The 27,730-nt window shown below is 36.3% G+C and overlaps 1 protein-coding gene across 1 annotated transcript in view; it reads right to left on the reverse strand.

Moving 5' to 3' along the window:
- BAZ1A (bromodomain adjacent to zinc finger domain 1A) overlaps nt 1–27,730 on the reverse strand; it is a 95,689-nt gene that overhangs the window by 38,487 nt on the left and 29,472 nt on the right. The window contains exons 3-11 of the mRNA XM_079701198.1: nt 21,428–21,571; nt 18,804–18,905; nt 12,301–12,388; nt 8,133–8,267; nt 7,228–7,324; nt 6,266–6,432; nt 3,998–4,093; nt 3,163–3,301; nt 1,700–1,846 (exon numbers count right to left, since the gene is read on the reverse strand). Of these exons, the coding sequence (XP_079557324.1) occupies nt 1,700–1,846; nt 3,163–3,301; nt 3,998–4,093; nt 6,266–6,432; nt 7,228–7,324; nt 8,133–8,267; nt 12,301–12,388; nt 18,804–18,905; nt 21,428–21,571 (1,115 nt within the window). The remainder of the gene's footprint in view (nt 1–1,699; nt 1,847–3,162; nt 3,302–3,997; nt 4,094–6,265; nt 6,433–7,227; nt 7,325–8,132; nt 8,268–12,300; nt 12,389–18,803; nt 18,906–21,427; nt 21,572–27,730) is intronic.

The raw sequence follows: 27,730 nt of genomic DNA on the forward strand, positions 1-27,730 counted from the left end.
ACTGAGATGGGAGAACATATGAAAAATATCCGGGGGAACAGCCTAGGGCCCTTAATGAAACTGAAATAACCATTTAAAATGTGGCCAATAATAATATGCAAGTGAGAGAAGGGTGAAATTCCTGGAGTATTTTTTTCTCTCCCTCCCTAACATTTAAATAGTTTCAAAAGGAGCATTAAAACCTTTATTTAATGGTCAATACTTATTCAGAGGTAGACTTTATATTTATAGACAGTTCTGCATAGGAGTAGAGCTATAAAACTTGCAGATCAAACAAATCATGAATAGAAAATATAATGGCAATATAAACGTCAACAGTTACATATATGTTTCCTTTATTTTAGCTGATTTTCCAATACAATTTCCTTTTGACTCCACTGTCTGTCATCAGGATTTCCAAAACTACAAAATTCACCCGCTTCAAATCCTGAATTAAAAAAAGCTTTATGTCTTGTATTAAGGTCAGAATTTGGTCAATAACACTGTGATGTTACTGGTCATTAAGAAAACCTAAAGGCTAAAAGAATGAATATATGTTACACTGTCTCTCTTAGATAATCCATCTTTAGTGCTCATACTTGTCATTAGAAAATCTTTAGATGTTTTATAAATGGATGTACCCTTCTGTCTTCCCTTTAGTAGAGTTTCATTTAATTGACTAAATCATCTGAGGTGACAATGAGGACCACATTGCTAAAATGGCCTTGATAAGGGACCTATGGTGATTAGCACTCAAGCTAGAGAATATATTTTGCTTGAACTCAGCCTGTAAAATCAAAAGGCAGCTGACATTGGCTACATACTCATAATTATCCTATTGCTTCATCGACCAGGCATAAAGGAAATTAGCTCAAATTATCTGTGGCCAACCATGCTATCTGAATGGAGGAATGTCCCATTTTTTTTCTACCAAGATTCTGCTATCAAGATATCTCCAAATAGTTATCTCTTATTGTAAATTTTTATGGAATACACTAAAGTATTGTTTAATAGTCCCATCTCATATGTGGCAAAATTCACAGAGAGCATTATTCAGGAAGTCGAATCAACCTTTAAATATAAATGCTTAACAATTCCTGATTGAGGTAAATCCTAAATAAAACAGTGAACATACTCTACTCTGTATTAAAAATAAAAAAGGGTTTCCCCAAGAATTATTCCTACATTAATATGTACCACACGCTGACTCTAGATACTTAACTGTATAGAATTTAAAGAGCAAAATTTCTAGTTCAAACCAATTAGTGAAATTTAAAAACTAAATTTTACTTAACTCTGGTCTAAAAATTGTCAGATAGGAAATGAAATCAGTGGTAATATTTTCAATTTAAAGTATTAATAACAACAATTGAAGTAATTCCTTAGGTGGGGAAAAAATTAGGGCTATTTAGTAGAATTTCTTGGAATTACAGAAACTAGTCAATTAAATCTGTAATGCTCCTAAATAGCAGGAGAAATCTAAAGGAGTAAAAAGCAAGACAGATTGGTGGGATGGGGGCTGCAGCATTTTTAAGGCCATCAGAAACAGGATACATTAAAACAAAGTTGTTCTAAGACAACTGATATGTGTTGCTAGTATATGACTCAAAAATCAAGTAATTTTATAACTGTAAAAGCCAAGTAAAGTTAAAAATTAACTAATCAAAAATTAGTTTCACTACAAAGCTACTATCAGCAAGCAGTAACACTGAATTCTGACCTTTGGTGTCAGCATCAGTTATTTGCTCTTTGGCTACTTCCTCTTCTTCTTCAGCTATCGCCTGGAAGATGGCAGTCAGGAAGAAAAAAAGCAATTCACATAGTGGGCCTTCACTGTCATTTCCTACAAGAGCTTCCTCTAACACTTCTGTGAATAAAATGTTTAAAATGAATTTAAAGTTCTGGTCATGTACTGAAAAAACAACTCCATTGGAATAATAAACATTTTAATCAACAATAGCCTGTGTAACTATTTTCTTAACTGCCCATTTATCAAAGTAGAGCCAAGTATTATTCAAGCCAAAATCAAAAATAATTTATAATGATTACAATAAAATACAATAAAATCATAAGCCAAAATCACTGCATTCAAAGAAAGCCAAATTAGTCTCAGTAGATCGATACAGTATTTCATCTAAGTTTAAATTTGAGACGCAAATTAAGGCATATATTAAAAATTATAATTTTACTCTACTTTGAATAACAATGCCAAAGATTTGTTATTGTTGTCCCACTGTTCTGAAGAGCTATGTGGGACATTACTGTTTACCAAATAGTGCACATAAGAGGTAATCATCAGCATTAGGTGTAATCCTAAAATTGTGTTCAAGTCATAAATGTTTCTTATCTAATTCATCTAACCTAAACTTCTTACCTAAACCAGCATTGTTTAGACCTTCTTGATCTGTAAGGCACAATGATTCATGCTTCACCTAGCTCATAAAGAAAAACTGAGGGAATGTGAAAGCCCTCCTGAAGAATTTACTCTTAATAAAATAAGAGTGGCATTATAATTCTGTCTTTGAGAATCTTTATTTGGATCTTAAGAAAATTATTTTGCTATTGGTCAGCTAAAAATCTAAAATGGGATCCAAAGCCCTCTCATACTAATTTAGCTCTTATAAATGATGTAAATAAAAAGTAATAGTATGTAAGTGCAGGGGCAAAACAGAATCATAAATTAAAGTTAGGCAATAACTTGTCTCCAAATACGGCTGTCAATTTCTCCCATCCCTGCACTTACATACCATGCCACCCTCAAGAAGTAGAGTCTATTCCTTTGCCTCCTTGAATCCCAGCATGCCTAACTAATGGAATATGGCAGAAGTAAGGCTTGCTAGTTCCAGGCCTGGCCTTTAAGAAAACTGGCAGTTTCTGCTTCCAGACTCTTGGAGCACTCAGCTGCCACATAAGTAGTGCAGGCTACTCTGATGGAGTGGGACGCCATGTGGAGGAGCACCGAGGCATCAGGCACGTGTGTGAAGAAGCCATCTTGAACATCTAGCCAGGTGAGCCTTCAGATGACTCCAGTCCCAGCCACTGTCTGACTGTAATCACATGAAGGACTCCCAAGAAAGGACTGGACAGCTGGGTCCAGTGACTCCACAGAACTTTGAGAGAGAATAACTTGTTCCTTTAAGCCACTAATTTTAGCATGAACTACAACACAGCAATAGCACTTGCCTAGGGTAACTCCCTCAGGAAACTCATCTTGAAGATCAAAAAGCTCCCCAAATGCATTAAGGAACTCCAAAACCATCAGAGCATCACCAAAGATTTCAGGAGGTAGTCTAGTTTTCACTGGAGTTGGTTCTGGAAGTTCCTGCAAGATTAAACAATTTATATAACTATTTGAACCAAGTACAGGAAATTGTAAAAGATAGATATGATATACTCATTACCTAAAAGAATAATTTCATGTAAAGAATTATTTCATGTGGTTCTCAACACTGGATGTTTATCATAATCCCCTTTGGAACTTTAAAAATTATAGATGCTGTGGCTTTATTCCAGCTTTACTAAATCACGGTCTCTAGGGACTTTTTCCTTCATCAAACTAAGAACATAACTTTAGGCTGAACCATACTTCTGACTACCTTTCCTAGTTAAGAAGGACTCCTAACCTAGATTCTGAGGTCAAGGCACTAGCCATGGCAATATGATCTTCAATGCAGTGTTTTCCTTGGGATATGGAACAGAATTAATCCATCATCTACTGACTTAGAAATGGTTCCTTATAAACTGAGATGAACGAGTTTGGTTTGGATACTTTGGTTATTTCTAGAGATGAGCAGAATCTTTGTCTAGCAATCAAACTAAATGTATGCCTGGCCCCGGTGGTTACTGGACTACCAAGGATAGCACAGATGACCAACTATTTCCACAGAATAAGAATCATTATCAAAGCTTGTGATAAAATACTAACAATGTTACTTTGGACTCTAAATATAAGCATTTGCTTAACTGGCTATTTCCTCTGTTACACAGGTGTGTGAAACATCATAGAACATGCTCATACCTTAAGATCATCACATTCCATATCTTCTCTAGGTTTACTCCACTGTTTTAAGTATTCCATATACTTTTTCTTTTCTTCACGCAATTTCTCTCTTTCCTAAAATAAAAGGTTAACAAAAAGTCTTATAAGAAATTTATAAGGCAGCATCAGCATCACCTCAGAACTAGTAAGAAATACAATTACTTGAGCCCTACCTAGACCTATTGAACCATGAACTCTGGGGTTGGGACCCAGCAACTGATGTTTTAATAAGCACTTCTGGTGATTCTGATGCACACTGAAGTGTTAAAACCACTGATGAAAACAATGCCTGCCTGATAGAACTGCTACAAAGACGAAAAATGTTCAACACATAGCAGCTCCTGGATAAATATTAATTCAATCCAACCCTGTCTATAGCAGCTCTCCCTCTACTTTAAATCAATTAGATCTTAACTAAAGAGGTAAGAAGTTATTAGAGTACCTAAAATAAAACCTCCCCTTATATTTGTAATACATGTTTTCAAGATTCATTTAAACCTGACTAACTGCCTAGAGACACACAGAGGGGACAGTATACAATTGGTGAACTTTTCGCTCACTTGGTCTTTTGAAACCCTTACTTCTTGTTTCTGGTATTTGAAACTGCAAGATAAATACTGACCCTAAAAAGTCTCTAATAAAGCAAAATGTAAACAAAATATTTTATTATAATTATTTCCAATAAATATATGTTAATGTATGTAATAATATATATGTTTAATATATGTTAATATTCTTTCTTTGAAATTTAGTATCACTGAAAGTAAACAGATATACACTTATCAAATTTAACATGAAACAACTAGTTACAGAACTTATTTTTTTTTTTTTTTTTTTTTTTTTTTTTTTTTTTTTTTTTTGTGGTACGCGGGCCTCTCACCGCTGTGGCCTCTCCCGTTGCGGAGCACAGGCTCCGGACGCGCAGGCTCAGCAGCCATGGCTCACGGGCCCAGCCACTCCGCGGCATATGGGATCCTCCCAGACCGGGGCACGAACCCGTATCCCCTGCATCGGCAGGCGGACTCTCAACCACTGCGCCACCAGGGAGGCCCTACAGAACTTATTAACTGTGCTTCCAGCGGTCTGCTGAAATAAGCTCCCCCTCCCCCCAAATAATTCTTGCAGGATGTAATGAGATGGGTATTTTCATTCACTGTTGCTAAGTGAATATACATAAGTACATCTGGCAAACAAATACCTATGTCCACCACGTACCGAAAGTTTTTTAAATGTTCTTACCCTTGACCTATTATTTCAGTTCTACAAATTTATCCAGAGACACAATCCAAAAAGAGGAAAGACTTTTGTTCATAAATTTGAACAAAGTATCATTATTTATGAGCAAAAATTTTTAAACGTTTACCTATATCTATTTGATTAACGATTATATGCAGTCACTAAAAATTCCACCTTACTTATTTAGTTTATTTAATACCATGATGATGTTTATAATGTTAAACAAAAAATATATATACAAAATTATAAATACTGGATCTTATTCTTTAAGGCCCAGAATGAAGACTAGAAATAAATTAATCAAAGTATTAATGCTATCTCTAAATGTTACCATTTAGATTACAAGTGTTTTTTTTTTCCTTGTTTTCTACATTTTTCTGGAGTAAACATGTATCAGACACTCCCTACTCCCACCCAAGGGGCTATATGAAATAATTCAAGAAAACACATGCAATTTAAATGAGCACAATGTGTAACACCTAGGCTACTTGTGAATATCCCAGGAAACCAATGACAATGACTGACTTTAGAAGAAACCAGCTATAGAATTCTCTAAGGAATATCCACCGCTGAAGATTATAATCAAAGATTTGCTGAAATACCTATTATCACAGATACCTTATTCTTTAAGGAGAATAAGAACACTGCACTAATTCTTATTAATCATGCATTTTACTGTACTTTTCTAACGATGTATTTTACTTTTGAAACTTTTACATATATTGTCTTCCCTAAATATGGAAGTCTAAATAATGAAGAAAATCAACTTTAGAATTGTACTTTAGAAGAGGCTTTGAGGTGTAAAGGCGTGCATATATGTTGAACCTTAAATCATTCATTAAATCTTCCACAGCAAAAGAGAGATAAACAAGTACTGTTTATCAGTGCTCTATGCACAACTATAAATGTTAATGAAAGTGATAAAAGCATTTGAAAAATTAACCATGAATTTAAATATATAAAGTACTATTAACTATCTGTGGAGGGCTTAACTAATATACTTGAGTATACCTTTTCTCTTTCTATTTTAAGCCTCTCTTTTTCTTCTTTCTTCTTCAGTCTCTCTTCTTCAACAATTTTCTTCAATTCTTCCTTCTTTTTCTCTTTATCTTCCTTTTCTTTTTTCTTTGCCTCTAGGGCATCTGCTTTTTCTCTTTTTAGTTTAGCCTTTTCAAAAGCTGTGGAGAAGGTCAAACTTAGAAAGGTACACAGACAGAAAATAACACATTTTTTTAATGTAACAAAAGAATCCCTGAACTATCTTAAGGTTAAATGAGATCTAGAGAGACTCCCAGGGGTTGTAAATTCCTGGAGGGAGTCAGCAAGTGATTAAAATGGGAAGAGCAAGTTGGCTGTGTTTAAGACAAACTACTGCGTGGGACAAACATATATACCTGCCTCTGAAAGCCCTGCTATTCAAAGTGTGGTCCTAAGACCAGCAGCAAGGTATCACCTTGTTGCAAATGCTGAATCTCTTCTCCCACCCAGGCCTACTAATTTAGAATCTTCATTTTAGTAAGATTTGTAAGTGATTCCTGTGTACAGTCACATTTGGGAAGCAATGTTTTATAAGGCTGTAGAAGTCAAACAAAAATGGCCCAAAACAGTTTGAAAGCCCTAGAAACTGCCAAGTTGTGCTTAATCTAGCATTAGGTCAGTTTAACAGGGCATATGTTATACCCTGAAATACTGTTTTAAGAGATAAACAGAGGTCTCATTTAGTAAAGAAATTAATTATAATCTGAGGGAAAAAACTATGCTTAAGAAAAACAAAAACAGAAATATGCCATTTTAGAAACACCCCCTGCCTGGGCACAGAGAAATATTCTTTCCTATAACTAACAGTTTTTGGGGAGAAAAAAGGTGTTAAGAAGGCAGACAACAAATGAAGGTGAAGGAATTGGAGAACTAACATTTATTAAGCCTGTTTTGTTTGCCAAGATCTTTGGTATATCCTTTACATCAAAACTCACCCAGTGACTTCATTTCTTGTTTCAAAAGTTTGTCTCTTTCTTTAGTAGCTCTGTTCCTATAACCTGCAACAGTCTGTTTATTAGCAATGCTGTCCTCCTAAAAAAAAAAACAAACCAAAAACAAAAACCCAGAAAACTAAAGTTGTAGAACCACTGAAGTTGTAAACTGATGGTCTGCTTTGTTCTTACAGTAAAAATAAAAAACAAAAAATTCAATTAGACTTTATACTAAGGTTTAATTCTAAAGTATAACTGAACATTTATTAACTCTAATCATAGTAACATACAGAATATGAGTTAATCCTATAGTTCTACAAATTAGTACAAAAACCTCCCAGGAAAAACAACCAGTAATATATAAGAGGAGCCTTAAAAATATGCATTAGAAAAACAAACAAACAAAAATCTTCCAGGGTACTTTGTAAACTAGATGGTGTTGATGTCAAATAAGAAAGAGACAGAGAAAAGACATGTCAGAGACATTTTTGTAGCCAATATTAAACATGTCAAAAGTTTATTTTTACTTTATTTCTTGGGAGATTAAGGTCTCTAGCCTGCTTAATTGTGATATCATTATCTCATATCTTTTAAATGATCTTTACATTTCAATTCCATAATTTATTCCCTGTATTTCATTCTGCTTTACATTTTAGTGATTGCTTATAGGCTTGCTTCCACTTCAGTATAAAATCCCTGTGGCATGAGAATCATGTCTAATTCACACTTGAAACTTCTACAAGCCTCACTGCTAAGCAGTTATTAACATACAGTACCCACCTTTTTTGTGTGTGAAGGAATGTGTTCCTTCTTACAGGCTACAGAGGTGAAGGGAGCCAAATCCCACTCTTAATTTTAGTTAGTTTTATTAAGAACTACAATGTAGTTTTTATCTATTCTCTACTTACCTGACTAACAGATACTCGTTTGGGAGGTCTCCCTCTTCTTCTGTTAGCCAGACTGAAGATAAATGTGGGTGGATCATCAGGGAAAAAATAAGAAAAATCTTGTTCTGCTATTTTATATGTTGAAAGAGATGATGCCTTCATTAAAAAAAGACACAGGGTATAATAATAACACATTAGTAAACCATATATAGATAAGGTCTAACATGTCATATGATTACTGTTAAAGACCAGGTCAAAACCATTAGAATTTTATGTGTATTTTGCAGTAACATATATTTTATTTCTTGATCCTTTAAAAAACTATATAATTAATCAGATTTACCATAAAGAAAACAACAATTCAAAGGATTGCTTCACCATAAAGTACTCAAGAATGCTTCAACAGTTTCCTGAATTCTAAAACTATCTCAAAATTACATTTATACAATAATCATTTTTGTTTGTTTTTGACTAATTTTGTATGATATTTTCTGTGTAAATAATCCATATATTTAATATTTAAAAATCCACTGTATTAAACCAATACATTCTTAGCCATTTCTAACTGCTGAACATTTAGGTTTCCCCCCCAGTTTGGAGTGATAACTTAGATACTTTATGTATCAAATTTTAAAGTTGGTCTGGATAAAAGCAGAAATATTGATCAATTCCTACAAAGTTTCAACTCAAAATTTAAGTTTGGAGAAGTCAACCTCATCTTTACCATGAGTGGTGTGGTTCTAGGATAATTTGCTAAAATCAAGAGTTTTTCTCCTATTACTTCATATTTGGAACTTGTTCACCTTTCATCCATGTCCAACTCTAAACTTCTTCTTTTTTAAAAACGTTTATTTATTTAATTGGCTGCATCAGGTCTTAGGTGTGGCACGCGGGATCTTCGGTGTGGCATGCAGGATCTTTAGTTGGGGTGCGCAGGCTCCAGAGCGCGGGCTCCCTAGTTGTGGCGTGTGGGCTCTAGAGTGTGCAGGCTTAGTTGCCCTGCGGCATGTGGGATCTTAGTTCCCTGACCAGGGATCGAACCTGCGTCCCCTGCATTGGAAGGCAGATTCTTTTTTTTTTAATAAATAAACAAACAAACAAACAAACAAATAAATAAATTTATTTTTTGCTGCATTGGGTCTTCGTTGCTGCACGCGGGCTTTCTCTAGTTGCGGCAAGTGGGGGCTACTCTTTGTTGCGGTGCGTGGGTTTCTTATTGCGGTTGCCTCTCTTGCTGCAGAGCAGGGCTCTAGGCGCGTGGGCTTCAGTAGTTGTGGTGCACAGGCTTAGTTGCTCCGTGGCATGTAGGATCTTCCCGGACCAGGGCTCAAACCCATGTCCCCTGAATTGGCAGGCGGATTCTTAACCACTGCACCACTAGGGAAGTGGAAGGTGGATTCTTAACCACTGAACAACCAGGGAAGTCCCTAAACTTCTTATTTTTGATTAAGCAATTCTGAAGATTACTTCTGGTCTAACGGCCAAGATCATCACTCTTTCTTTCTCTCCAAAAAAAAAAAAAAATGCCATTTACAGAAATACAGAAAATGTGATGATACAAAATTTTAAGTTATTAACAAAATTGGAATGCTTCTACTTGGAATTCAATTTTCTATATAATATTTTTACTTTTGGTAGAACATAGCTTTTAACACCTAAAAGTCAATCAGTTCTGGCCAGCAGAGTAAATCTAGAGTCCATTAAGATTTTACATTAAAGTAAATTCCATTAAGATGGCTATCTACTATCCCACTTAAATAACCTGTGAATGTAGAGAACTGCCCTTTAAGTATGAATGGGTGGTTTCTTCTCAAATACATACCCAAAAGAGGTCAAAATAGGTTTTAATATATTAATTGCCAAGGTGTCCTCATTCACACACACAACACACACAATAAACAAAAATACCACATCTTTGTGTTCTTGCAGGTACTCGTAACAACAGTATACACTCACACACAGGGTATCAAACTTTGTTGTTGTTATTTACTTATTTATTTATTTATTTGGCTGCATCGGGTCTTAGTTGTGGCATGCAGAATCTTTCATTGTGGTGCACAGGCTCTCTAGTTGTGGCTCGCGGACTCCAGAGCACACAGGCTCAGTAGTTGTGGCACACGGGCTTAAGTTGCCCTGCGGTATGTGGGATCTTAGTTCCCCGACCAGGGATAGCACCCGCGTCCCCTGCATTGGAAGATGGATTCTTTACCACTGGACCACCAGGGAAGTCCCCAGACTTTGTTGTTTTGAGGGTGTGTGTGCGTGTGTGCAAGTACACTAGAATATCCACTAACCATCTTTCATTATACTCTAAGAGAAAAATGTTTACTGTCACCTTAACTTTCAATATTTATTAAGTAAAGTTGAATTTCTTTTCATGTTTACTGACTTTGTTTTCGTTGGTGAATAACTGCTGATGTCCTTTGACATTTTTTCACTAATTAGGTTTTTTTTGTTCACTGATGTGTAAGAGATCTTAGAAAGTTAGGTGAATTAGCCAACTGGCTATTTATGATACACATATGCAACTATTCACATATTCACTGACTGCCTATCAAGTGTCAGGCACTGTTCTAGCCACTTATCACAAGTATCTAAATCAACTTTTTGCAAGCATCATTCTACATGGCTACCTGTTCAATACTATATAGACAGAATGCTTAAATTATGTTCTCTTATCAAAGACAAATATTTTAAAAATTATCTTTCAGATGATTCTATCTTATGTGTTTTCAAGTTTTAATACTTCATCCACTGTGAAGTTTGATCATGTCTGTCTATTGTTCTAATGGGGTGCTTATGTTTTATAATTGATTTGAGCTCCTCACTGTATTCACTGAAAGTATTTTTCCTCCAGCATTTGCCCTTGAAATATATTCATGACATTTTTAAACCTACATAAGTTTGTGTTGTCAAATCAGTCTCATCTTTGGTACTTCTTTTCTACTGCTCCTTCTAAGTACTTCAGCATAAATAACATTAAGAGTTATCTCATGTCCTGTTTTTTTTTGGAGTTAGACCCAACTTTATTTTTTCAAATAGTTAACCAAGGGTCCCAGTTCTATTTATTAAATAATCTATCTTGGTCTCTAGATTTGAAATGCTACTTTTCACATAGAGTAAATTCATCTATTCTTTTACTTCATATCTTTTCTTTTGATATAACATTTACATATGATGAAATGCACAAATCTTAAGCATACAGTAGCTGATTTTTGACACATGCATACATCTCTCTAACCCATTCTTTTGCTTTTTTACTTAGTGTCTCTCTCCCAGTATGAGTTAAATATTTCTCATTTTAAAAAAATCAGTTTTAGTTTCACCATTTAACTTTTTATTTAGTATACAATGTGAGGTTTCTAAACTTGATTTTTTCCTTCTGAATGGTTATGAATAAAATATAATCTATCTGCTTAGTATTGGTCTCTGAGATTCTTTTTATTATATATATATTGTTCTCCTATCTAGTAGGATCTATTTTAGCACTGTTCTTTGAATCTGTTTTTGTGAGCCAGTACTACACTATTAGAAAGCACTAGTTGCCCTGCAAGCATAACTTTTTCTTTTTTTAGCCACGTGGCTTGCGGGATCTTAGTTCCCCAACCAGGGATTGAATCCACGCTCCGTGCAGTGGAAAGGTGGAGTCCTAACCACTGGACCACCAGGGAATTCTCCCCATAACTTTTCTTTCTCCAAGTTTTCCCTCTATTCTCATCTGTCTTGGTTGATCTTTTTTTTTTTTTTTTTTTTTTTCCCGGTACGTGGGCCTCTCACTGTTGTGGCCTCTCCTGTTGCGGAGCACAGGCTCTGGACGCACAGGCTCAGCGGCCATGGCTCACGGGCCCAGCCTCTCCGCGGCATGTGGGATCTTCCCAGACCGGGGCACGAACCCGTGTCCCCTGCATCGGCAGGCGGACTCTCAACCACTGCGCCACCAGGGAAGCCCCGCTTGATCGTTTTTATACACGGAGAAAAGTGGAAGTACCTGACCCACTTAGCAATTCTAGCAATTGCAAAAAACAGTATTTAATCCAATGAAAATTACTAAAACTGGCTCCAGATAAAAAGAGAGCTATATTCAACCAAATTTGGAGTAACATTTCTGCAATGTTACAACTTTATAACACCGCTCATTTTTCTCTTTTTTCCCCTTCTTTCCAACAAATAATATCACTGTTCTGATTACCTTAATTTTAATGATTCCATCTTGTGGTTCACAGTGTTGCTTCAGAAAAAGCTTTAGTTTATCACGAGAAAATAGGTGTTTTCTCCGGCTACAAGGGGAAAAGGGGGAGAAAGAAGAAAGTGTTAGTATAAAAGAATTCAATCTGAACTCCATCATCTCTTTTGAATGCATAACCTCAATTTCAAGTCTAGGAAAAGAAGAAATTTCATTTTCCAATAGTAGTTATGTAGAAGTTACGAGAAACTTCATATAGAAGTATTTATGTAGAATGTTATAAAATCAGCCTGAGTGGATCTACCATAAAAGTCCATTACAAAAACAGCATATGGGGCTTCCCTGGTGGCGCAGTGGTTGAGAATCTGCCTGCCAATGCAGGGGACACGGGTTCGAGCCCTGGTCTGGGAAGATCCCACATGCCGCGGAGCAACTGGGCTCGTAAGCCACAACTACTAAGCCTGCGCGTCTGCAGCCTGTGCTCCGCAACAAGAGGCCGCGACAGTGAGAGGCCCGTGCACCGCGATGAAGAGTGGCCCCCGCTCGCCACAACTAGAGAAAGCCCTTGCGCAGAAACAAAGACCCAACACAGACAAAAATAAATAAATAAATAAATAAATTTTTAAAAAAACCTTTCCTTCCCCCACCCCCTGCCATAGCACTTTGACCTTTAAAAAAAAAAAAAAAAAACCAGCATGTGCATTTGTTGCTTAGGAACCACTTAGAAATCAAATAAACCTCAAGGAAAATATACCACAGAGTAAACCAAATTTTATAAAATTAGATGATCATTCCTACAAGTATCACCATTAAAATTCTTAACATAATCAAAATTTGTAGACTACCAGATATTATCACATAATACTATGTAAATCAACATTCAAAAGGATATTGTGAATAGAACTGAACATGGGTTTTTATCAAATTCTAAAATATTCTGTATTTAAACATCATATGGCAGCCAACAAATTCATGGGATTAAAATTAAAGAGAGTTAGAGTTATTATGATTCTAAAAATACACTATTTTTCATTTTCCCTTGCTCCCAAATTAAAAAACAGCACCACCACCACACACAGAGCAGAACAAAAAAATAACACACAAGTATTTCTGGAAAGGTTCTGGAAAGAAAGCAAATGTTTCAACTGAATTTAAAGTATTCCTTTCAAGAAAAAACCAAGTTAAAAGCTTCTATGAGTAAACAAACAAATAGGAGTTTTTAAGTAGTAGCCCTCCCCCAAATATATATTCTTTTCCTAAACTACAGGAAGGACTATACAAATAAAAGGATCTGAAAAAGGATCCCAGCACCATACAGTATCTGAGAAGGTAATTATGTTTTGACTATTGACTAAATATACTAGTCCTCAAGAAATGTATTGTCCTACCTGGCACGTATTAGCCATACATATTTTTTTAAGACTTTTTTGATGTGGACCGTTTTTAAAGTCTTTACTGAATTTGTTACTATATTGCTTCTGTTTTATATTTTTGGTTTTTTGGACAAGAGGCTTGTGGGATCTTAGCTCCTGGACCAGGGATTGAACCCGCACCCCCTGCATTGGAAGGTGAAGTTTTAACCGCTGGGCCACCAGGGAAAGTCCCTGTTGTTGTTGTTGTTTTTTAATAAATGAAATTAAAATTAAAACTTCAGTTCCTCACTATTACTAGCCACATTTCCACCATACTGGACAGCACACATATAACCTTTCTATCACTGCAGAAAGTTCTCCTTGTCAGAGCTACTCTATCATATCAAGTCTTCCTTACAGGAATATTAACATCTCTTTATTATAGGAACAGTATTATCATTTTTTTTTTGCATCAACAACTCAAATACTTCCTCTTTTCTGTATTATGTGAAGCATATTCCAGACATATTATTTCATCTGTAAGTTTTTCAGTATGTATCTTTAAAAGACAGTAGCTCTTTAAAAAACATAACCACCAAAGCATTTTGTAAAATATTATCAATTAGTAACAATAATTCCTTAATATCATCAAATGTCCTTTCAATGTTCAGATTTAGTTGTTTTGCTTCATTTGCAGTTAGTATATTTGAATCAAGATCCAAATAAGGTCTGCATATTATGATGGGTTGATCTGTCTCTGAAGGTTCCCCTCTACCTCTTTTTTTTTTTTAACGTTTTTATTGGAGTATAATTGCTTTACAATGGTGTGTTAGTTTCTGCTTTATAACAAAGTGAATCAGTTATATATATACATATATCCCCATATCTCTTCCCTCTTGTGTCTCCCTCCCTCCCACCCTCCCTACCTCACCCTTCTAGCTGGTCACAAAGCACCAAGCTGATCTCCCTGTGCTATGCGACTGCTTCCCACTAGCTACCCATTTTACATTTGGTAGTGTATATATGTCCATATATACACTACCACTCTCTCACTTTGTCCCAGCTTACTCTTCCCCCTCACCGTGTCCTCAAGTCCATTCTCTAGTAGGTCTGCGTCTTTATTCCCGTCTTGTCCCTAGGTTCTTCATGACCATTTTTTTTCTTTTAGATTCCATATGTATGTGTTAGCATACGGTGTTTGTTTTTCTCTTTCTGACTTACTTCACTCTGTATGACAGACTCTAGGTCCATCCACCTCGCTACAAATAACTCAATTTCATTTCTTTTTATGGCTGAGTAATATTGCACAGTATATATGTGCCACATCTTCTTTATCCATTCATCTGTCGACGGACACTTAGGTTGCTTCCATGTCCTGGCTATTGTAAATACAACTGCAGTGAGCATTGTGGTACCTGACTCTTTTTGAATTATGGTTTTCTCAGGGTATATGCCCAGTAGTGGGATTGCTGGGTTGTATGGTGGTTCTATTTTTAGTTTTTTAAGGAACCTCCATACTGTTCTCCATAGTGGCTGTATCAATTTACATTCCTACCAACAGTGCAAGAGGGTTTCCTTTTCTCCATACCCTCTCCAGCATTTATTATTTGTAGATTTTTTGATGATGGCCATTCTGACTGGTGTGAGATGATATCACATTGTAGTTTTGACTTGCATTTCTCTAATGATTAATGATGTTGAGCATCCTTTCATGTGTTTGTTGGCAGTCTGTATATCTTCTTTGGAGAAATGTCTATTTAGGTCTTCTGCCCATTTTTGGATTGGGTTGTTTGTTTTTTTGATATTGAGCTGCATGAGCTGCTTGTAAATTTTGGAGATTAATCCTTTGTCAGTTGCTTCATTTGAAAATATTTTCTCCCATTCTGAGGCTTGTCTTTTCGTCTTGTTTATGGTTTCCTTTGCTGTGCAAAAGCTTTTAAGTTTCATTAGGTCCCATTTGTTTATTTTTGGTTTTACTTCCGTTTTTCTAGGAGGTGGGTCAAAAAGGGTCTTGCTGTGATTTATGTCATAGAGTGTTCTGCCTATGTTTTCCTCCAAGGGTTTGATAGTGTCTGGCCTTACATTAGGTACTTAATCCATTTTGAGTTTATTTTTGTGTATGGTGTTAGGGAGTGTTCTAATTTCATTCTTTTCCATGTAGCTGTCCAGTTTTCCCAACACCACTTATTGAAGAGGCTGTCTTTTCTCCATTGTATATCCTTGCCTCCTTTATCAAAGATAAGGTGACCATATGTGCATGGGTTTATCTCTGGGTTTTCTATCCTGTTCCATTGATCTATATTTCTGTTTTTGTGCCAGTACCATACTGTCTTGATTACTGTAGCTTTGTAGTATAGTCTGAAGTCCAGGAGCCTGATTCCTCCAGCTCCGTTTTTCTTTCTCAAGATTGCTTTGGCTATTCAGGGTCTTTTGTGTTTCCATACAAATTGTGAAATTTTTTGTTCTAGTTCTGTGAAAAATGCCATTGGTAGTTTGATAGGGATTGCATTGAATCTGTAGATTGCTTTGGGTAGTATAGTCATTTTCACAATGTTGATTCTTCCAATCCTAGAACATGGTCTATCTCTCCATCTATTTGTATCATCTTTAATTTCTTTCATCAGTGCCTTATAATTTTCAGCGTACAGGTCTTTTGTCTCCTTAGGTAGGTTTATATCTAGGTATTTTATTCTTTTTGTTGCAATGGTAAATGGGAGTGCTTTCTTAATTTCATTTTCAGATTTTTCATCATTAGTGTGTAGGAATACAAGAGATTTCTGTGCATGAATTTTGTATCCTGCTACTTTACCAAATTCATTGATTAGCTCTAGTAGTTTTCTGGTAGCATCTTTAGGATTCTCTATGTATAGTATCATGTCATCTGTGAACAGTGATGGCTTTACTTCTTCTTTTCTGATTTGGATTCCTTTTATTTGTTTTTCTTCTCTGACTGCTGTGGCTAAATCTTCCAAAACTGTGTTGAATAATAGTGGTGAGAGCAGGCAACCTTGTCTTGTTCCTGATCTTAGTGGAAATGGTTTCAGTTTTTCACCATTGAGGACGATGTTGCCGGTGGGTTTGTCATATATGGCCTTTATTACGTTGTGGTAAGTTCCCTCTATGCCTACTTTCTGGAGGGTTTTTTTTCATAAATGGGTGTTGAATTTTGTTGAAAGCTTTCTCTGCATCTATTGAGATGATCATATGGTTTTTCTCCTTCGATTTGTTAATATGGTGTATCACATTGATTGATTTGCATATACTGAAGAATCCTTGCATTCCTGGGATAAACCCCACTTGATCATGGTGTATGATCCTTTTAATGTGCTGTTGGATTCTGTTTGCTAGTATTTTGTTGAGGAGTTTTGCATCTTTGGAACAGTATTATCTTTTGGTGCTAACAAAGAGCTGCAAGTCATTTAAGTCTTCTATTATCAAGTATAACTTTCCACCTTAAAATTCTTTGCATCACCAATTAAGAAGAAAATGAGTTAATACAACTGTAACCAAGATCTAGCAGAATTATATTTACAGTATAAGTCAAAAAGTAAATAGAAAAGTGAAAAATATTAAATAGGGAATTACATTACATAAAAAACATATCTTGAACTAAAACCAAAAAAAAAAAAATGAAAAAGCTCAACAATGAATAAGCAAAACATTGGTTGTCTCAACTATGCTATTCATTAGCCCATAAACTGAATAAATTTAAAAGTTTGAATAATTCATGAGCATTATCTTGGAAATGCTATTTTTCAATATACAGTAAAGTGGAGAATGCTCCAGAGATCTGACATTAATGATAGGCCCCCAAAACAAACAAAAAACTGCACAGACCCATACAGTTTATATAAAGTAATATACCTGACTCAGGATCCACTCAATATTTATAATATTGTTATCACTTTTCTTTGGACTCATGAGTATATGGGTGGTGGGGGGGCAAGAGGGATGAGAGAATAAGTAAAATTATTTTACATAAAACAAAATGCAAGACTGATTCCTAGGTGGCAAGTTGATAGTTGGCTGATGATGTCAACTACTTACTTTCAGGTGACTAAGAGACTAACCTCAACAGGCAACAACAGGGATTTTCCTAAAATATATCAATGTAACCTAGAGCCAGTTCTTTTAAATATTAACCATTCAGTACCTCTCTTTCTCTTTTTATTTTTTTATTTTTTAAATTTTATTGAAGTATAGTTGATTTACAACATTGTATTAATTTCTGCTGTACAGCAAAGTGATTTGGTTATACATATATATATATTCTTTTTCATATTCTTTTCCATTATGGTTTACCACAGGATATTGAATATAGTTCCCTGTGCTATACAGTAGGACCTTGTTGTTTATCCATTCTATACATAATAGATGTATAGAATGCAAAGCATCTACTTATCCCAAACTCCCAATCCATCCCTCCCCCATCCCCCTCCCCCTTTGCAACCACAAGTCTGTTCTCTATGTCTGAGTCTTTTTGTTTTGTAGACAAGTTCATTTGTGTCATATTTTAGATTCCACATATAAGAGATATCACATGATATTTGTCTTTCTCTGTCTGACAATTCACTTAGTATGATAATTTCTAGGTCCATCCATGTTGCTGCAAATGGCATTGTTTCATTCTTTTATATGGCTGAGCAGTATTCCATTGTATATATATATACCACATCTGCTTTATCCATTCATCTGTCAGAGGACATTTAGGTTGTTTCATGACTACCTCTATCTTTTGATTAGGTCACAAACAGGAATTTTTAAACATACTCATTTTTTATTATTTAACTTCCTTAGAAATGGGCAGAGACTGATCAGATGTTTGTGTCTAATGAACATAATATTACAAATGTGACGTATTTCTAAGCACCAGGTTTCTCAGCTTTGAAAACTGAGTTCTCTCATGAGAAGTGCTTCATAAATAGAATCCTTCTTAATTTTTTAGATGTGAAGACTATTTGGAGTTAGTTACTAAACTAGACAAAGGGCTCATGGTTCATTAGGAATCACATTATCAGTCTATGAGCATATAAATATACATGTATTTTAAAAACGGAAGCAATCACTCGCTACTACCCATTTGTTCCACATCAAATCTCCTTAACTGAACATAATTATTCTACTTTAAACTACCATACAGAAGATATGGAATTTTACCTGATTTGTGTTGCTTTAACAATAGCACACTCATGCAATTCTTTTTTAGTGGGTTGTACCTTGTACTTGAATAATAAGGGATCAATTGTATCTTTCTTCTTCCTAAAAAGAGCAAAGACACAAAATAAGTTAATAATTTGTTTGGGGGACTTCCCTGGTGGCGCAGTGGTTAAGAATCCGCCTGCCAATGCAGGGGACACGGGTTCGATCCCTAGTCCAGGAAGATCCCACATGCCGCAGAGCAACTAAGCCCGTGTGCCACAACTACTGAGCCTGCGTCCTGGAGCCCATGCACTGCAACTACTGAGCCCACGCGCTGCAATTACTGAAGCCCACGTGCCTAGAGCCCATGCTCTGCAACAAGAGAAGCCACTATAATGAGAAGCCCACTCACTGCAACAAGGAGTAGCCCTGCAACTAGAGGAAGCCCGCATGCAGCAACAGAGACCCAACGCAGCCAAAAATAAATAAAAAATTTAAAAAACTTGTTTGGAAACATGATATTTTATATGAAATCTAGTTTCTAAGGATATACGATAACAGAATCTAATGCATTTTAATTTTAATTATGATTTTATAAGTTACTGATATGCCTCACTATTTTATTAGCCAAAATAGCACAAAGCACTATTTTATGTTAGGTAGGTACTTTACTTATTCAATAAATTTTCCTTGGGAGAAGAAATTAACTCCAGATGAATAAGCAGACTATCCAATTTAGGTTAGATAAATTTATAAACAGCTCTTGGATTTACTTTTAAACCTTTTTTAGCTATGTAATCCAAGAGCAAAGGTGGAGATAATGTAGTTTACCCTGTTTCAAGAACTAGCAAAGAGGCTACACATTTAATTCCCACCCCTACCAATTTCTCATTTTTTCTTCTCTTTTGAGGGTATATTCATTCATTCATCCATCCATTCACTAAATAGTTAAGAGCCTACAATGTGCCAAATACTAAAGAATAAGGATTCACTGGTGAACAAAACAGAAATACAGTGGGGAGACAAACAAAATAGACAACAGGGTAGGTGGTAAGTGCTATGAAGGGAAAAGAGTGCAGAGTGAAAGGTCTCTATTTCATATAGGGTGATGATCCCTGATAAATGGACCAGGTAGGCCTTCCAAGAAGTTGACATTTAAGCAGAGATCTGAAAAAAATGAGGGAGCAACCCATGAAAAAACTCTTGGGGAAATGAGTTTTTAAAGGAAGAGAGAAAAGAGTGTATAAAGGTCCTGAGGGGGAAGCATGCATGGTTTGCACAAGAAGCAGAATAAACAGAGAGAAAAAGAGGAAGGTTCAGAGGCAGCAGCAGGGCCAGATTACGGGTTATCCTTAAGGGCTTTCAATTTTACTTTGAGTAAAGACACCAGAGGAGGGACTTCCCTGGTGGCACAGTGGTTGGGAATCCACCTGCCAATGCAGGGGACATGGGTCTGATCCCTAGTTCGGGAAGATCTCACATGCCTCAGAGCAACTAAGCCCGTGTGCCACAACTACAGAGCCTGCACGCCACAACTACTGAGCTCAAGTGCTGTGACTACTGAGGCTTGCGCGGCTACAGCCCATGCTCCGCAACTAGAGCGGCCACCACAATGAGGAGTCCGCACACCGCAACGAAGAGCGGTCCCCGCTCGCTGCAACTAGAGAAAGCCCTCACACAGCAACGAAGACCCAACACAACCAAAAATAAATTAATTAATTTAAAAAAAAAAAGAAAAAAGACACTGGAGGATTCTGAATAATCGGGTGATAATGATTTAATTTACACTTCAGAAGGATCATTCTGGCGGGGATAAGGGGAACAGAGTGCAAACAGGGATACCAGTTAGAAAGCTAATGCAATAAAACTAAGTGAGAAAAATGTTGGCAGTACAGACTAAGAGGGTAGTGGTGGCAGTAGAGAGGAGTGGTTAGATTCTGGAAAAGCTGCCTCTGTGAATGCAATCCTATATGTAAAGGGGATATAAGTGGGGGTTATAGAGAAGAAAATGATATGAAAGGATGATAAAGAGAAGCATTGGGCAACTGGGTAATGAAAGTAAGATACAGTCAAAGTGATATAAATACAGTACACACACTGCAGACAGTGCCAATCTATATGGATTTATATGATTTTTCTCCAAGAGCACTCAGCTGACCAAAGCTGTCAACTGACTAAATCTCAGAAACTTACAGTTTCTTTACTATATGCACCATAAAGTGAATAATAAAGGACAGAATGAATTTTCCCAGGTAAACAAAAGTGGAATGTATAACTGAATGAAGTGAGCTTCAATTGTTCTTGAGCAGCTGACTAGAATTAACTAGGTAAGTTTCAGTTTTTGCAAATTCTAAGGTGTTGTTGAACCATATTGTTTAGATGCATAGTATACCAGTGTATGACTAGAAAGGAAGAGAAAAAATTATTTCAATGGGATATCAGTACCCAATCTGACATACATACATACTTACTTAAATAAATACATACATACATTCATACATACATACTTATTTATTTAGGCTGTGCCACATGGCTTGTGGGATCTCAGTTCCCCGACCAGGGGTTGAACCCGGGCCTTTAGCAGTGAAAGCATGGACAGCAAGGGAATTCATACATTTTAAAAATTATTAAAAATCACTTACCCATTTTGAAAAGAACTGTTTTGTGTTTCTGAATCATCACTATCACTGATGACAATAGTTTCTCCATCTATATTGCTGACATGTCCATTAGCAAAACCATTTTGGTGTGATGGAGGGAGGACTTCCAAAATCCTACACTGTAACCTGAAAGAAAATGATACATTTAAAACTGCAAATCATTTGATATTTTATAATCAAACATTTCAGAGCAATCTATTTTAAACAAATGAAAAGCAATTTTGTAGAAACTATAGCTGATTACTATAACCAATTTAATAAAAGAGAAAATCTGTAACATCCAATTTAAGTAAAGGTTAGCTACAATTTAACACAATACAAGACTATTTTAAAAGTCAATTTATCACAATTCTTAGCAAGTATATTCATCACTAAAGTTACTGTTTAGAAAATCAAGTACTGGCATAATATCTCATTATACAGATTAGGTCTTACAAGAGTTTTTCAAAGCATTCAATATTTTAAATTCTGAAATTCTCCTGATCATAAACTTTTTTATTCTCTTTGTAACTTATATTGTGATTTCTGATCTCTGGAAAGCTTCCTATTCATTAACTCTACCCTATTTTGGCTTCCCTTACCTCTGCCTGCTGTATCTGGATTTTATAGGCTGCAATTTCAGACTCACTCACCACAACCGAAATATTTCTCAATCTCATTTTTACTGTGCCAATTTTCAATTGATAAGTAATTTAGATTTGCTATAGCCATACAATGGAACATTATTCAGCAAAAAAACAGGAATGAAATACTGATGCACTCTATAGTATGGATGAACCTTTAAAACATTATGGTAAATTAAAGAAACCAGACGGAAAAGGCCATATAATATATGACTCCAGGGACTTCCCTGGTGGTGCAGTGGTTAAGAATCCGCCAGCCAATGCAGGGGACATAGGTTTGATCCCTGGTCCAGGAAGATCCCACATGCCGTGGAGCAACTAAGCCCCTGTGCCACAACTACCGAGCCTGAGCTCTAGAGCCCGTGAGCCACAACTACTGAGCCTGCATGCTGCAACTACTGAAGCCCACGCGCCTAGAGCCCATGCTCCGCAACAAGAGAAGCCACAGCAATAAGAAGCCCATGCTGTGACAAAGTGAGAGAGTGGCATGGACATATATACACTACCAAACGTAAAATAGATAGCTAGTGGGAAGCAGCTGCATAGCACAGGGAGATCAGTTCAGTGGTTTGTGACCACCTAGAGGGGTGGGATAGGGAGGGTGGGAGGGAGGGAGACGCAAGAGGGAAGAGATATGGGAACATATGTATATGTATAACTGATTCACTTTGTTATAAAGCAGAAACTAACACACCATTGTAAAGCAATTATACTCCAATAAAGATGTTAAAAAAAAAAAAGAAGCCCATGCACTGGGATGAAGAGTAGCCCCCCGCTCACCACAACTAGAGAAAGCTGGTACGCAGCGACGAAGACCCAACGCAGCCAAAAATCGATCAATCAATAAATTTTTAAAAATTAAAAAAGAAAAAAAGATTCCATTTATATGAAATATCCAGAATAGGGAAATCCATAGAGACAGAAAGTAGACGAGGGGTTACAAGTAGTTTGCCCTTTTGCCTACATGTTTTCAAAATACATTTTTGCATTTACAGCCAAAACAGAATCATACAATTCCAAAAAGACAAACAGTATATTTAGAGCTGATTCATTTTGGAAAGCTGGTGGATTTTTACAAGGTAATTGCACTTATTTTCATTAGTGTACATTTTAGCATATGCTTGCTTATATTCTCCTTTAGGAGAACATCTTTAGTATCCCCAACAAAGTCTAATATTGCTATTAGGCACAGAGAAAATCAGGACCATGGATTTCCTGCTAGGAACTTTGCACCATACACAAATAGAAGAAACTAACTGGTTCCACAGCACCCTGAGGTTTAAGAATCAACAAAATGTAGACTATGTGGGTGAATCTAAAACTCTCAAAGCATCTTATCTTCCCCCCTCAACTCACTTCCTCTCACTCTGAGACTTATAAACATCCAATTAAAAGTATCATATATGGGGACTTCCCTGGTGACGCAGTGGTTAAGAATCTGCCTGCCAATGCAGGGGACACGGGTTCGAGCCCTGGTCCAGGAAGGTCCCACATGTTGCAGAGCAACAAAGCCTGTGTGCCACAACTGCTGAGCCTGCGCTCTAGAGCCCATGCTCTGCAACAAAGAGAAGCCAACGCAATGAGAAGCCCGCACACCGCAACAAAGAGAAGCCCCCGCTCGCTGCAACTAGAGTAAGCCTGCGTGCAGCAACAAAAACCCAATGCAGCCAAAAATAAATTAATTAATTAATAAAAAAGTATCATATATGACTCCTGAATAATTTGCTCCTAAAAAAAGAGTTGAGAAAAGAGAGAAAAGCTGACAAACTGGATAACCTAGATGAAATGGACAAATTCTTAGAAACACACAAATTGACTCAAGAAGAAATAGAAAATCTAAATGGATCTGTAACTATTAAGAGGGTTGAATCAGTAATCAAAAATATCCCAACAAAGAAAAGCCCAGGACCAGATGGCTTCATTGGTGAGTTCTACCAAACTTCTAAAGAATTAATACCAATTTTTCTTAAAATCTTCCAAAAGATTGAAAAGGAGAGAACAGTTCTTAACTCATAAGGCCAACATTACCCTGATATACAAACCAGACAAAGATATGGCAACAAATATAAAGAACTCTTAAAACTCAAAAAAAAAGAGAAAAAAATCCAATTCAAAAATGGGCAAAGAACCTAAATAGACACTTCTCCAAAAAGGATACAAATGACAATAAGCACATGAAAAAAATGCTCAGCATCATTAAATCATAAAGGGAATGCAAAATCAAAACTGCAATGAAATACCATTTCATACCCACTAAGATGGCTATTATTAAAAAATATGGGGCTTCCCTGGTGGCGCAGTGGTTGAGAGTCCGCCTGCTGATGCAGGGGACACGGGTTCGTGCCCCAGTCCGGGAGTATCCCACATGCCGTGGAGTGGCTGGGCCCATGAGCCATGGCCGCTGAGCCTGCACATCCGGAGCCTGTGCTCCACAACGGGAGAGGCCACAACAGTGAGAGGCCCACAAAAAAAAAAAAATATATATATATATATATGGAAAATAAAGAGTGTTGGGGAGGATATAGAGATATTGGAACCCTCATGCATTACTGGTGGGGATGTAAAATGGTGCAGCTGCTGTGGAAAACAATATGGCAGTTCCTAAAAAAATTAAACACACAATTATCATATGACTCAGCAATTCCCCTTCTATGTATATACCCAAAAGAACTGAAAATAGGAACTCAACAGACACCTGTACACCGATGTTCATAATGACATTATTCACAATAGCCAAAACGCAGAAACAACTCAAGTATCTATCAACAAATGAATAGACTAACAAATGTGGTATATACACATACAATGGAATAGTATTCAACCATAAAAAGGGATGAAATTCTGATACATGTTACAACACAGATGAACCTTGAAAACATTATGCTCAGTGAAATAAGCCAAACACACAAAAAAACAAATATTGTATGAATCCACTTACATGAAGTATCTAGAATAGGCAAATACATGGAGACGTAAAGTAGAATAAAGGTTACCAGGGGCAGGAAGGAGGGAGAAATGGGGAGTTATTGCTTAATGGGTACAGAGTTTCTGTTTGGGATGATGAAAAAGTTCTTGAAATAGTAGTGATGGTTACACAATACTGTGAATGTACTTACTGCCACTTAATTATACACTTAAAAATGACTACAATGGTAAAGTTCATGTTTATTTACCACAATTAAAAAAAAATTTTTTTTGTCCTAAGAGTAAATCTGAAGAAGGCCCAATTACCAAGCCTACATTGGTAGCAAATGGAAATGGTGTCAAAAGAACTGCAGGCTAACTTTTGCCTCTGGCTGATAGAAATAACCCAGTGTTTCTAAAGAGGAACAACTATAGGAAATTATATCAGGCAATTATGTAGTCTAATGGTTAAAAGGTTCTGTAATTTAGTGACATGAACTGCACGAAAATAAGGAAGGAATCAATTGGACCCACTTTTGAAGGGCCTAGGTATGACATCCAGGGATCATATGGCTCAGGGTTCCAGGAGGTGATAAAGGAAGCTTTTCAGTGAACCTGTGACAAGCTTCTTCAACTTAGAAAAAGAGATAGTTTTCACTTGGCAGAGTCCAGGTGAGTGTCCTTAAGTGGCAGTAGTGGTTGTCATTAGAGAAAAAGTAAACGGGTCTACGCTGGGCACAGGAACGGTTGGTGTGGTGCCTAAAATGGTCTGACAGTCCATTGAAGGGAATAGTCTATGATCCCAGTAGGGCCCACAGAGCTACAATAATTTAAGAACTAATTCATTTTAAAACTAACAGAAAATTAACAGAAATACAATTCTCTGATAGAGGAATAAGGGAGAAGGAAACCAGTACAGCTTAGAGACATTGTCTATAATGTAGTAAATGTTTTATATATAAATTATCCTAGTTATTTTCAATGCTACTATTAACTTTGTACCACACCCAAACCACAGGTCAATTCTTGCTAATCTAATCAAGGCTAGGCCTCTCACTGGTGCTTAGCTAAACTTCAGTTAACTGCAAAATGTCAGGTCAACACGTTCTAACAGATTTCCAAAGAGACTTCATCTATGTCTTTCAAATCCACTTGCTACAATTTCTTGGTCCTAGGGAATCCAAAGAAGATTGGGGGGTGTAAAAAAAGGTTAAAGAATCACGAATCAAGACCCAGCTAGTGGGTCCTGGAGAGTACAGAAACTCTAAATTAATGTTATGCTCCATTCTTTGAGGACAGAGTGGAGGCTGACAATCAAAGAAAGGTCCTTATTATTATTAGCGTTCCTGTGTGCCAGATAAGTATATCACTTTCACATATTTCTCTCCTCATATCAACTCTGCAAGGTACACGTTTTTCAGTAGATGAAATTCAGGGCCAGAGAAGTTAAAGCATTTGTTTATGGTCACACAACCAGTAACAGTACAGCCAAAACTTTAACTATTTGGCTCTGAAGCCCATGTATTTTCTAATCTTCCACTCTACTACTGGAGTTGAGGGGTAACACAACACTATATTGACTCAAGGGTATTTCAGAGCTTTAAGTCCAGGTAGTCAAGAGCCACTTTTGGAGCCTCTCCAAAACACATTTCAAATTTAAACATGTTTCAGAGTGAAAGCACGTCTGTGGAACAGCAGCAAGCACAGAATGAGGCTAGAGCAGAAGTTAGCCATAAATTCCTAAGAGTGACCAGCTAAACATGGAAATAACCTTTTATGAGAATATTCTGGAATGGTATATATATCTCCCCACAAACGTTGTTTCTGTTTTAATAGTCATTTAACAATAGTTATAGTTCAATTTATATCTCAAAATACAAATTCATTAAAACAAAAGCAAATTCTAGAATGGAAATATATGCAGAATATTTACAAGGTGTTTGGGTAGAAGATAAATAATTAACAGCAAAAGGAAAGAAGAATAGAAACCTGGGGAGACCTACTTGACATAAAAAGACTGCCCCTCTCTGTTTGGGTCTCTAAAAATAGAATACGCTGAATCTGTGGCATGCTTCACATCTGCTCACCTGTGCTGCCTCATTAACCTTTTATTTTCTTGTAATACAGGTGCCAAGAACATTTATTTTTAAAATGCTATGCTTGAATAATTACTTCAACTTTATAGGTAGAAACAGAGTAAACCTGCTTAATTTCAAGTTTAGAGTTAAAAAAAATTCAAGTTAAGGAGGTTAAGTGATACCTCATTTTAAGTGGAGGAAGCTAGACCACTCAACAAGTCTGCCTACTTCAAACAAAAAGACTGAATTATGTTGATTACTTGTCAGTGGGGAAGAAGCAGTCAGAAAAAGTTGCTTTGTTTGTAACCTCTCACTTTTTAGACAAACTGATCAGAGCAGCTCAAAGAATGTTTCATTTTGAACTGTTCTGAGACTCTTTATGGACCAGAGAACCACACCTTATTATTTCTCCAGTTGGCATTTGACCTATTATAAGCCTAAATATCATAAGACAACTAGAATCATTAGATTCTTGCTAAAAACTAAATCTGTTATTAAAAGATATATATAATACAAATAAAAATCTTTGGAGAGAAAATTCTAGGTATAAGATATATGGGTTAAATCCTACATATCTCTAAAGTTTCAAACATCTGGATATTATCAGTATACTGTTTAAACTCTTCAGTATTCAAAATTATCATCTTAAAGCCACATGAGTTAGTTTGGTTAAGGTATCA

This window comes from Hyperoodon ampullatus, assembly GCF_949752795.1.
Source record: "Hyperoodon ampullatus genome assembly, chromosome: 3".
Lineage (NCBI taxonomy): Eukaryota > Metazoa > Chordata > Mammalia > Artiodactyla > Ziphiidae > Hyperoodon > Hyperoodon ampullatus.